General features: G+C 34.4%; 1 protein-coding gene across 1 annotated transcript; it reads right to left on the bottom strand.

Annotated features, from left to right (window-relative positions):
* Window positions 1-483: 483 nt before the first annotated feature.
* Window positions 484-3,906, bottom strand: LOC129299183 (2-dehydro-3-deoxyphosphooctonate aldolase-like; the record flags this gene model as incomplete). The annotated part of the gene is made up of 9 exons (XM_054937634.1): window positions 3,767-3,906; window positions 3,544-3,608; window positions 3,329-3,426; window positions 2,886-2,982; window positions 2,187-2,252; window positions 1,207-1,266; window positions 1,023-1,097; window positions 852-936; window positions 484-542 (listed from the first exon to the last, which is right to left on the bottom strand). Coding segments are annotated over exons 2-9 (576 nt in total), but the record flags the coding sequence as incomplete, so codon positions are not given.
* Window positions 3,907-13,694: the final 9,788 nt, after the last annotated feature.

Here is a 13,694-nt window from a genome sequence, read left to right as displayed (position 1 = left end):
TTAAAAAGTTTCAATAAAGTTCTTTGCATATGAACAACACTTGTGTCAAAAAGTTGCATCAGCAAAAAAAAAAAAAAAAATTAAAAAAGTTCTTCAAGAAAAGTTGCGTGTACAAGCTTTCAGTAGCTGTGTAAGGTCAGAGAAATCAGCATTTTCAGGGACCTATGGCAGAACTTCCACCTAAGGCGGTAAAAAAGGTAGAGATGCGAGTTTTTGATGGCATAACCTTGCATTTAATTAGAGAAACATTTACCATTTTTAAAATCAACCTTCTAGGCTGAGTTTACAATAATTCTTCCATTTTTAAACTAATAGTACTTTCATTAATTGGTCAGGGAGCAATGCTATTAAGAAATCGATAGGAAGAAGCAAGAATATCTTTTACCCTGAATATCCTAAAGCCTTTCATTTATAGAACAGAATACAATGATGCAGCTAGTCTCACTATATTTTAAGACAGCCATACTAGAATTATTTACTTACCACAGGACAATTAGCTTCTCGCATCCACTCCAGGTTTCTTGGGTCGACAATCAAATCATCTACAAAACAAAGCAAAGGATTCATATATTTTGGTTTTTTTAAACCCTATCATTATTGAAGCTAACTTGCTTGCGGCAAAACTAAATTCCAAGTATCGCAGGAGAAGGGCAGGGAGGAGAGCAGGTGGCATAGAATAAAACTTGAATTTGAACCTTCAACAAGCACAAGACTACAGTGAAACTACAATAAATTAGCATACTGAAAGAACTATAGCATCTCATGTAAATGGATATTGATCGTTATGCAAGATCAGCACAGTTCAAACTCAAAGGCATATTATAAAGAGCTCAAACATGCTATAAACTTACTGTAACCAAACATAGTTCCTCTCTCACAAACCATTACATTTGGATTTCCAGCCAATCTAATTTTTTCAGCTGAATTTGTCATGACCTGCATATTTATATTTATGAAAATATATATATATATAGACAAGACAACAATGAAATTTAACACATCAGGTTGGACAATATACTTACAGAAGGAGCACAGAACTGGCCTTTCTTGATGTTGACAATTTTTCCAGTTTTGGCTGCTGCCACTAAAAGATCTGTCTGTCAAGAGGGGAGATAAAAGAATTATATAAAATCAGGATATCTATCATCCAAAAAGCCAGTCAGTTATACAGGTACTGATAACTGAATTGGGAAAAAATTATTTTACTTGACGACATAGGAATGCTGGAATCTGAATAACATCTGCAACCCTGCCAACTGGTTCACACTGGTAAACGAAAAGGTAATGAGTAATAGTAAGTTAAAAATTTTTCTAAAATTCAATAAAATGCGCCTCCAACGAGAACGTATCAGAAGCATCCATTCAATAAATTCAGTAATTAAAGTAATAATATATCAAGAATTTAACAATAAAAACATTGCTAGCCATTTAATTACAAGTTTGGAGGGATAAAAGCCAAATAGAAAGGGAAAGATAGCAAAGTCAAATCAAGCTTTACAAGACATTAATCATCTAAACCAAATTTTTTCTTTAAAGTATATATGCAGATAGATCAATTTCTTTGGCCATCCAGATACATACATGAAGTCCCCAAAATATGCAATGCATAAGGGCGCTCAACAGCCAAAATATAATTGAAATAAGGATGGGTAGCTAAACCGCAGCCTGCTAAACATCTGTTACTCTGAACTCCTAAGCTTATCTAAAATCAGAAACACACAACCCCGGTTTCTTGCCTTGTTCTTCCAAGTAAATTTCATCCAATCACATCGCTTTCAAAAGGTATAGAATTTTATCTAGTATTTTGGTCATAGATCATGACCATTTATTGTGTTTTTGAATTTTTTAGTGCCACTGAAAAATGTAACTGATTTACAAATTTGCAGATTGCTGGCTGAAGTCTGGCAAATTTGTAAAGACCTAAACATATAAACCCGGAACTCCCAAATTTAAAACCATAAATTCGACATTATGATGACATTATACATCAATCCGTGTATCATAATTGGCATCACTGATACTGCATAAGATACCCTATCAAAATGACAGATAATTTGAATGAACTTCATCACAACAGAATATGGAACAAGGGACTTAATCCAAGCAAAAATGCTAAAAAATTTGAAATATGTTCCAAACATTCAAACAGGCAGAACAGTTGTGTTGGATATAAGCACATACATTACCTGGATAGTCTCATGCACATCTGTCACAATAGGAATGTCATAGGCTATTTTGACCTTCTCAAGTATCTGTAGAAAATAATGAGAAATGTAGACAATCAAATCTTTGGGTTAGCTTGAAAATAAAGCATAGCAAAATTAGTGCCAGCAAAAGCTCAAAACAAGTTGGTCTAAGCATGAGCCGTAATTTGCCTTCATCAAGATCAAAATTCGGTGGTTTTAAACAATTTTACTACCATGATGCAATTTTCATGTCAAAGAAAAATGGCACTCTAGCCATGTCACAATAGTTGTGCTAGAAGATATTCAAAGTCATAATTCCTTTTTATGTAAATATTTTATCATAATTACCATTAAAAATGAAAATCCTCCTAAATTTCGTAGCATTTGTACAGTAGCCTTTTCCATGATGTAGTTAACAATGCAAGAGGTGACATCCAAACCAGAACAGCACTCCCATGGCATAACTTTCTGAACCTTACAAGGGGCTGAGAAAAGATTACCCAGGTTCCTACCACAAGGTCGGCATGTGCAACATCCATCCAAAATTATCTGGTAAGATATCAATTACTCCTTTCCTTTTTTACGTATCTATAATTAATGCTTTTATTAAAACTCCAGAATCATTAACGAAATAGAACATCCTACTTGCTCAAGAAACAAAACTACAATGGTGCAATTAAAAGTGGCAGAGTTCTGAACCTTCAATCCTTCAGCCATGCCTGGGCCACGAAATGATTTTGATGATGTCCGATTGGCTTTATCAAAGCTTGACTTGAAAACCAATGGTACTCCAACTCTGGCAGTTATATACTCTAGATCATGTTAGACGCCCACACGTACAAAAATATATCTCGTAAGCCAACTTGACTTTATATTTTTTTGACATTTCACAAAAATTACATTTTTACATGACTAAAGTAGGCAAACAGCAAGCTGAGAGAAGCAGATAGGACATTTCAAATAATTCAGGCTATGGAAGTTGAAGTACAGAGCGAACTAATTTAGCTTATGGAGGAGACAAATATTAGTACAGCAGTGCCAGATAAACTTTATGGCTCACAAAACAAAAAAGAACGAGAAGAGACGTATGTTGCCAGTAGCCCACAAAAGAAGTTAGAAGTAGGAAGCTAGGAATAACGTACTTCGATGTGATATTCTTAATATGCTTAGCCATTCGTAGAATGTGCTCCTCAGATTCAATCACATTGGGACCCGCTAGCAGAAAGAATGGGTTTGCACCCTGTAGTAACAGATGCAAAGGAAATTAAATAATAAAACATGCATTATTAGCATAACTCGCAAAATGCTTAAACAAATATTGCTGAGGAAAACAAAAAAGAAGCAGATCGCTTCAAACCTTGAGCTGGTTAAACAGAACTGTAGATGGATCCATTTTCGCGGTCGAAAGAAACAAAAAAGGAACTGCGCGAAACAACAAAGCACTCAAGAAATTCAGAAAATTTGATTGCCAAGGTATACCAAGCCTTAAAGCATGCTACATTCTACAATTCTCCAAAAAAGAGGTCAGCGACTTTCCAACACGTTCTCAGAATCTCATGACAAGAAGCAAGATGGCTTACTACTAAGAAAGGTAGCGAGAGTGAAGGAAATCTTCCAAGATCAGCGAAAGCGGTGATCTTCGCCCCTAAAAGTTATTTTTAATACAACTCCATCAATCAAAGTGGAATTTCACGAAATTCTTTTTTTTTTCCTTTTCCATTGCGGTCGATGTTACTGGGTGTTTCTGTTTCACGCTTCTGCTTCTGTAGTGAAGTCGGAGATCCGTAATTCTAAAATGGGAAAATTAAAAAAATTAATATTTATTGGAGAGTAACTTAGAAATAATAATTATTTAGACAGACCGAATCTCAAAATATAAATTAAAAATATTAAGTTGTCCCTTTAAAAAAAAAAATTACCCCTGACCTAACCATTTTTTTGGATTCAAACTTACGATGTTTTCACAGAGAGACAGAGAGAGATACTAACGGTTAACATTAATTATCCTTAATCAAATCTCATATTACAATTTTTCTTATAACATCTCAAATTGTATTTAACAATTATAAATAAAAATATTTATTTGAGAAAAAGTTATTTTTTATAACAAGAAAATAAAAAAAAACTGAACTAAACTAATGCCTAGAAACCTGAAGCATGTTTGGCTCAAAAAAAAAAAAACCTGAAGCATGATAATGATCTCATCTTTCTTGGAAATCGCAAATTCAGAGACTAGAACAGGGTGATCTTGGCAAAATAAGTAACTCTTTAACAATAAATATTTTTTAAAATTCTATAATTTAATTTTTTAGAAATAAAGATTTTAAAATTATATTGATTCAATTATTTAAAAGTAAAGATTTTTTTAAAATCACATTTATTTAATTAAATTTAATACTTTTTTTAACTAAAAACTGCACAATCTCATTTTTTAAAGATTGTCCTCGTAATTTGTGCAGCACCCAACTTTCATTTTAAGGCATTATTGAGAGATTTTATATGATTATATTCCCTCCGATCCTATTTATAAGTTATTTTTATCATCTCATCAATATTAATACAATAAAAGTATAAGGAATTAAAATAAATAAAATTTCAAACATAACCCTCAAATAAAAAGCAAAAAGTAGATCAATCATATAATATTATTTTTTCTGTCTTTCTCTCTCTTATTTTTTAAGGGTAATTTAAGAATTTTAATTTAAAATAAAACAATCCTATCAACAAATGATTAATAAAGTGGACCAAATTATGCTTTTAGAAGGTGACTTATATACTGGACTGGAGGAGTAATAGTCAATTAAATACCTTAATCCTTCATCCTAGTTTTAATTTTTATGTTCCTTCATACTAAAGTTTGCAGTAATAAATCCTTTATAAAATTCTGTGCATTGAGTAAACAAATGTGAATATTAAGCAATTGCATTTTTTTAATGAATATGATAACTATATTCCACTCAGGGAAAAACTATGTACACTGAATGAATGGCTTGAGATCAACTTTTGCTTCGTGTTCTTTAAGAAATGGCTTCTCCAATTTACTCCTTGATGGAAACAAAAGCTATATTAGCTAACCATCGCGCACATATAAATAGAATGGATGGAACAACTTTTTTTCATTCCACTTATTTATCCCATTCATTGAATGCAAGGGAAGAATACAAATTTTGGAAGAAGATGCAAATTTTACAAGATCTTTAGAAATTACACATTAGTGTTTAGCCAAATTATATTCAATAATAATTTATCTCATGTGCGACTTTTGATGTGCTAACACTATAATCCCCCCACAACACGTGTGTGCATGCTGGACCTTTGACGCTGATATTCAGCAATTGAATTTCGACATGATAACAGGCAAAACGTAATAACTGTGTTTCAAAATAGCTGGAACACAAGGTGATGTGAGAGGCAATCAGAGGCGATTGTAGGGGTGAAAACGTTGGTGTCCGAGGTGATGGAAAAGAGAGAGATAAAGGTCTAGAGTCTTTGCCCATAGAGTTCATTTTCGGCTGTTCAACAAAGGAAAAAGATAAGTTTTTGAAGTCTTCGAGTTAAGATCAGGCTACTACTCACCGATGTCCAGTGCCTATATCCTACAAAGATAAACTTCTTGCTGTCGGGGGTGCTTCCTAGTCCTACAAAAGATGAAAAAAAGTGATATCGTTAACAGGTGGAAAGCTTACTTTTTAAAGAGAAATTCAAAGGAGGAAGTTGCTCAGAAGAATGATAGGTCTGATGAGACGAATCACATGAAGATGACTGTCATGAGGGTAAATGGCCTAAACTTCATGCCACAGCTAAAGAATATGCATCTTAGTGTAAGCCATGGATGAACTCTGTGATTGTGAAATTGTTGGGGGTTGATTTTCTGAAGCATTTCATATGAGACAAAATTATTTGCATGTGGAAGACTCAAGGGGAGATCAAGGTTGTTCCGATAAGCAATGGTTATTTCACTATCTCTTTTGTGAACAAGGAGGATCGAGATTATGCATTTCAAGAGAGCCCATGGATGATTGATGACCACTATCTCTTGGTGCAGAAACGACGGCCTAATTTCAATCGCTGGAAAGTGGATACACAATGCAAAATTGCTATATGGGTTAGACTAATAGATCTACTATTAGAACTTTACAATGATGAGTTACTTAAAAGAATTAGTAATATGATAGGAAGAATTATTCGGGTTGATAGGTTACTTCAATATATGATAAAGGAGGATTTGCTCGGCTTTTTGTTGAGATTGATTTGCAGAAGCCATTACTCCCACTTTTTGACTGGTGTGGTGAAGGTAGACCCATGGCATATGAGGGTCTCCACATGATTTGCTTCTTATATGGGAAATACGACCACACAAGAGACCACTGCTCTGATAATACGGATGAATAGCAGGTTCATGATCCCACAAAGTCTATGTTGCATGCTGATACAACAGATAAATGTCAGTTCAATAAAGATGGTATGGAAAGGGGTGCAAACACGATGGTGGACACAGTTTGCGATGACAGATCCGGTGGCAGCAATGAATGGGGGCTGAGTATGATTGTTCACATGATTTTTGAAGCAGTTTAAACAAGGAGAAATCTAAGGGATTGGAGCAAAAAGGTAGGCTGAAGAACAAGTAAAAATCGATACGTGATATACTGTCAAAAAATCTACACAGAGCTACTTTGATTCAAGATAATATAGAGGATTACATGGGAAGGATATTTTCAGGGTGAAGGAAGGGGATAAAAACAAAAAGGAAGACCTTAGTCAATGTGCGTTTAGTCAAGATTTGGAGCTAAATAAATCTGATTGGACCATGGTTGGAGAAAAGAGGGAAAATTCAAATAAACCCAAAATGAAAGGGAAGGAGAATCACATGGGCACTATTGAGAGAAACAAAAAGAAACACATGGTGGCCTCTCAAGTTTTAAGCCCATCTTGACTTCCAACACCTTTAATGTACTTCAATGTCGGCCACTGCCTTTCAACAATAATTTAGATCCAGGAGCTAGCGGTACTATTAGTAACTTTGTGTTTATAGATGTAATTCATACAGCTGCCACACTGAATAGGCTAGCAGACATTAGTCGAACACCTGAAGGTGACTTACCTTCATGAGGAAAAATTAATGACGTGGAACCATGGATGAACACCCTTTAACTAAATCTATGACTACAAATGATGCAATCATGGAAAATGACTTAAGTATGAGAGAGGATAATTCCCACCAACAACCCCAACTAGTTTTAAGATTATATAACTTTGAAATTCAAGAGGGACTAGCAGTAAGACCTTTTCTTCTCTGGTCCAGGAGATGAAGTCTCATTATAAGGTTGACTTCTTAGCTATTCTTGAAACTCGCTTCAATATGGATATTGTAGCAAGAAGAGTAGTGTCTTTGGGATTTCAATACAGTGAGGTTATGGATATCGACAATTATAGCAGTGGAATTTGGTGTCTTTGGAATGCTTATGGGAAGAAGATTCATGGTTTAAAATCTAACTTCCAATTTATTCATCTTTGCATTGAGGAGATAACAGGTACTTATTAGTTTCTTATGGTGATTTACGCCAGCCCTAACCCTTTCATTCATAATGGCCTAACCCTTTCATTCATAATGGTCTTTGGCATGATCTAACAAGAATACATGCCTCCTATCCTGGACCCTAGATTGTTAGAGGAGATTTTAATGCTACCTTCTATGATCATGAATGTCAATCTCAAGCTCGTCGCAGATTATCTAGTGATAGGGCTTTTATTGATTGGTTTGATGGGATTGACTTAATTGATTTAGACTTTAGTGGCCTATGCCTCATGTGGTCTTGTGGGGACACAGCGGCTAGACTTGACTGATTCATTTGCAATGAAAGCTGGGTTTCCTTATTTCCTAATGCTACAGTGACACACCTCCCACACTTTAAATCTGATCACAGGCCTCTTCTTCTTAATCTCAATGTTAGTGAAGGGTCGAGGAGAAAAAATTGACCTTTTCATCTTATTGCCTCTTAGGTCCTTCACGATCACTTTGATGATTATGTTAGACATGAATGGAAGGAAGATCTAGATTGGTACTCGAATATTTTTAAGTTTTGTAGGTGCTTGCTCAAGGTGAAATAAAACAACCTTTGGGAATATTAATGCATGAAAGAAGTAGATCATGAGACATCTGGATGATATTGTTCAAGCATTTAATCATGGAGGAGACGTAAGTATACTTGAGGAATTACAACTCTCTCTTTGGAAGGATCTTGAAGAAATTTTAATCTAGGAATCTCTTTTATGGGCATAAAAAGCTAGAGTTGAGTGGAACTTGCATGGGGATGGTAATACCAAACTCTTTCACTCAAATGCAAACAAACAATGTAAGATCAATAAGATTAATGCCATTTGTAATGAACAAGGAGATTAGATTTATGATACTGATGAAATTAAGCTGACTGCCACTTCTTACTTCTCTAATCTTTTCGTTGGTAAGGTTAGTTATCATCCACCTCTTGATTGCTCTATTTCTTATCCCAATGTAGACGATATTTTTCTTTGCCTTTGCGGCAAACCTGCTAATGATGAAGAAATTAAGGATGTGATTTTTAATATGGCCCTCAAGGCTCGGGGCTGAATGGTTTTAATGCTTTATTTTTTTAAAACCAATGGGCAACCATTAGTAGGACTATGATCAAATTTGTTTAGGAAATTGTTGAGAATCCCAGAAGGATTGAGGAAGTTAATAAAACTCTGCTTGTGCTTATCCTAAAGAAAGAGACTCCGGAATCCTTCGGGGATCTTCATCCTATTAGTTTGTGCAATGTCATCTATAAGATTATTATGAAGATTGCTGCGGATCATCTAAAGAACTTTTTACCCCAGGTTATCTCCCCTAATCAATACAGTTTTGTTCGCAAGAGACATAGTATGGATAATATTATTGTAGCCTAAGAAATTATTCACTCTATGCACAATATGACAACTAAGACAAGCTTTATGACTACAAAAATTGATCTTGAGAAAGCCTATTACAGAGTGTACTGGGATTTTCTTATGACCTGTTTGAAGGAGTTAAACCTACCAAAAAATTTTATAAATATCATATTTTACAATGTTTCTACTGCTAGTATGCAGCTGCTATGGAATGGAGATAAAGCTGATGAATTTGAGATTTATAAGGGAGTAAGGCAGGGTGATCCCATCTCTCCATATTTATTTATTATCTGCATAGAAAAACTAACACACTTAATTCAAATGAAGATTATGTCTGTTGAATGGAGACCTATTCGCCTCATTAAGACAAGTTCGCCTATGTCTCATCTTTTCTTTGCTGATGATATTATGCTTTTTGCTGAAGCATCACTCCAACAAGCAAGACTATAAGTGAGTGCTTGAATAAGTTCTACAATAGTTCTAGGTTAAAGGTTAATCTTGCTAAGACTAGGATTTATTTCTCTCCTAATGTGCATCACTCCAGGTGTTCAGAAATCAGTGACTTTTTAGGTTTTACTCAAACTGAAGATCTTAAGAGATACCTTGGGGTCCAATTACACCATCAAAGGGTCACTAATAACATTTTTAAAGAGGTGGTTGATAAGGTTAAAGCTAAGCTGGATAGCTAGAAAGCTAATTCTATTTCTCTCGCTGGTTACACTACTCTTATTTCTTCTGTTACTAGTGCCATACCAACTTACACGATACAAACTTCCTCTCTCCCGATTAGTACATGTGGTGAGCTAGATAAATGCAATAGAAAATTTTCTTGGGGTAGTACAAGGGATGGCAAGAAAATTCCCCTTGTTGCTTGGAGTAATGTGTGTTTACTTAAGGAAAGAAGAGGCATGGATCTTCGACAAGCCTAACTTCAAAATAAAGCTTTACTAATGAAGCTTGGCTGGTCGATGGTGACAAAGCGTGATGATTTCTGGGTAAAAGTAGTTCGGAATAAATATAATTGTGGTGATGACTTGCTCCCTTAAATTGATCTCAAAATTTGTGGTTTAGAATTAAAGAAACATGGAGTAAAGTCATAGATGGTTTAGATCTTAACTAAAGTAATGTAGCCATTCGCTAGAAATGGGAGAGAAATGGCTTATTTTCTGTCAAATCAGCCTATACCTCTCTTTAAAATGATGATAGAGTAGCTAATTGTAACATCTCTATTTTTAATTCCCTTATTTACTAAGATTAATAAGGATAATTAAGTAAGTTGATGTGGTTTATGGTCAAAGGAGAGTAATAAGTGTTTTTAATTGGAATTTTAGGTATAATTTAGATTTAAAGTAAAATAGGAGTCACTTAAGGACCACAAAGTGAAGAAAAACATGCTAAACAACCTCTGTACCACATGCCGCAGCACGTGCGCAATGCACCATGATGCACAGGCCATCAGGCAAGAGTTCCCTTCTTTATACTATATGCCACGATGCGTGGGGACAAGCGCTGCGGTGCACGATGTGAATTCTACAGAATTTAAAAGTGAACTAATGCGACAAAACAAAAAGGAAAGGAAAGGGAAATGGAAGAGCTCACATTTGCTCTGTTAGGCATGACTTAGGTGAGAATTTAAGAAGGTTTGAAGCTCCAAATTATCTAAGGTAAGATTTATAAACCCTATTTCTCCTTTCCTCTTCCATATTCTCAAGTATTTAAGTTAAGGTTTAAATAAGGATGGTGATTTCAGTCCATATAGAGTATGAGTTCAAACCCATTGACTCAAATGGAGTTAATGAGAGTTGTTTAGAGTATTTAAATTTAGTATAAATAATTTTGGTGGTTCTTGAAGGGAGAGCTCCATTAATATCCAAAATTTACACTTATATGGGTGCTTGGAAGAGTGTAATGCCATTAATAAGAGTTTAATTGATCATTAATGTTATTGAGGACTAAAGAGAGATAATAAATTTAATGGATAGACTCAAACTCATGTAGAGTGAATATTAGGCAATTTAGAAGTAAAGATTGAGGGTTTAATATTTGAGTTGGTAATATTGATAAAATTCAACTTGATTTATTGTAGTTTTAGCCCTTAGTAACCCATTTGGCTTGAAAATTTAAGCTTGGAGGCTCTTATATTGAGGGATAAACCTTTGACATATTAAAATTTTGAGGTAACTAGGGGAATCTTACTTTGAATAGTTATATATTAATTGATTGTTAATTGATTGTTAAATGTGAATTGTGAAGGTTACATGTATGGAATTGATTTTCAATGTGAAACCATGTATAAATTTCAATGAATGTATGAAAATTTGAATGTGTATAATGCTATTTTTAGCTTAAAATGCAAAATGAGAAGTCAAGAGGGTTTTCGAACTATGAACATGCTTATGCTTTTGAAAAATGAATGTGATATTGTCTAGAGGTAATTATGTATTAATGAAAAGTGGATTGAGGTAAGAGAAAACAATTTTAAGAAAATGATGAGAATACATACTTAGGTAGCGCACAATTGTGAGCCCAACGTGATTGTTATGATAATGAGTAAAAGAAAATAAAAATGTGAAAATGAGTTAGTATTGATTATGGCATGATCAATGGTAGGAGTTTCGCCTAAAATTGGGAGTAGAGAAAAATTCATATGGTATTTAGGTTACCCTCTAGATACGAGGGTATAGCCTTGTCCCATTGTTTATCGAGGGACTATCCCATAGTTTGTCAAAGAATTAGAACTTAGCTATTTTCACCAGTTCAATGAAGAAAATAGTCTAGGGTATGAGACACCCTAGAGATTCGAGAATGGGAAAAGCCGTGGTCTAAGAGTGAGTCCTATGATTTTTAATCAGGTCACACCTTATGATTGGTGAACTTAAGCAGTCCAATCACACAGATGGAGCCTTATTCAGTGTTATAACCCATAGTTTTAGTCTGAAAAAATAAAAAGGGTATAAGGTTGGTTGATCATTATCTAAGTAAATATATGGTGTGTCACACATGTTAAATTGTGACAAGTCACGTGAATAATAGATCATGGTCACATATATGAGAATATGGTAATAGTGTACCTAGTATATGTGAGATAAAGAAGTTATTAAATGATAAATAACAAGTTATGATATGTGTGAGTATGTTTTAAGTACTTGGTTTCATATACATGTGCTTAGCTTATAATTGATATATAACTGCATAGGGTAGGTTTTACCTTGATTACTAAGTGGCTAAACTCACCTCTTTCATTTAACACATTTTAAACTCTAACTCTGGTGCAAAGAGGGAGAAGGCTCAAGAGGCTAGGAATTAGCATATTCCTTTTTGTATGCCTCTAGCTTAATTTATTTTGTGCAATAGTATATGTTTGTCAATCTTAAATTGCATGTCATCTCACTTACACTATTTTGTTGTTGCAAATGTCTGATTTGTATTTTAGGCTCTGAATATTTGTGTATGTTAAAATATATATGTTGTAAGTCCAAAATACTAGTGCAAGAGTAAAAATAATGATTTGAACATCTTTTGATTGATTTGAATACAATGCAATGACAAATTACCTCCCCCTCTGTTTTTGATAAAAAAAAAGTTAAGAGGTAAATTTTTATTATACTATGGTTTAAGCGTGGGTGACATATTGCATTGGTAGTCCTAAGTCCAATAGATATGGTTCAAGTATTAGGACAGCTATTGGCACATGTTGAGAGTTTTGGACATCCATTTTGAGTGAAAGTTGTGAAAAGTGGTTAAAATATGTTTGGGTGTCCAACTTTCTGGTGTGACTTGTTTTAAAAGTAAAACTTGTGCCATTAGCTAGTTCATGTCAAGAGCTTTCCATAAACACCTAGACCACGTCATTCGGACGTCGGATGAAGAATCAGGGCACGTCAGAAGTTTCTCGATTCTACTATCAAATGATAACAAAATCTGCTGAATTTTCATGCACACATCACAGCGCAGCGTGCACCGGCCAAGGTGCACTGCTCTCTCACACATTAAGAGAGTTGTTTTTCACTTATTTTTTACTTCTTTCACTCCTCTGAAGTATTTCATGCTTCCAAAACTTGTTTATACCCTGATATAATGAATTTTGATTGATTGAAATTCATTGTTATTTAGAAAACTTGGGATCCTTTGAATTTTAGACTAAAGTTTGGTAATTATCTTTATGTATTAATCTTTTGATTACCATGAGTATTAATGTTAATTGTGTTTAGTGGAATAAGATTTTTCACTAATCCCATTAGGGCTCAGATATGGAAATTAAAAATACCAGAGAGATGTCGGACATTTCTGTGGCTTGCTTCACAGGATAGCCTACTCATGAACTCAGCATGAAAATGGCAAGGTCTTTGTGAAGATAATCTTTGTGCACTCTGTTGTTCCTAGCTTGAGGATATAATTCATGCTCTTAGAGATTGTGAATATACTTATTGTGGAAATCTATACTTCCAACAATTGTTTGGCAAAACTTTTTTGAATTGGAACTCCATGATTGGATAAAGTGCAATCTCTCTCTAGGGCAACAGAATATAAACGATAATTGGAAAGCGTTATTTGCTGTTATTAGCTGGTGGATATAGAAGTGCAAGAATCTTGCTATTTTTG

This window comes from Prosopis cineraria, unplaced genomic scaffold (assembly GCF_029017545.1).
Source record: "Prosopis cineraria cultivar Desert tree isolate PC_DT_omini unplaced genomic scaffold, ASM2901754v1 PC1066, whole genome shotgun sequence".
NCBI lineage: Eukaryota > Viridiplantae > Streptophyta > Magnoliopsida > Fabales > Fabaceae > Prosopis > Prosopis cineraria.
This window is presented reverse-complemented; position numbering and strand designations above follow the sequence as displayed.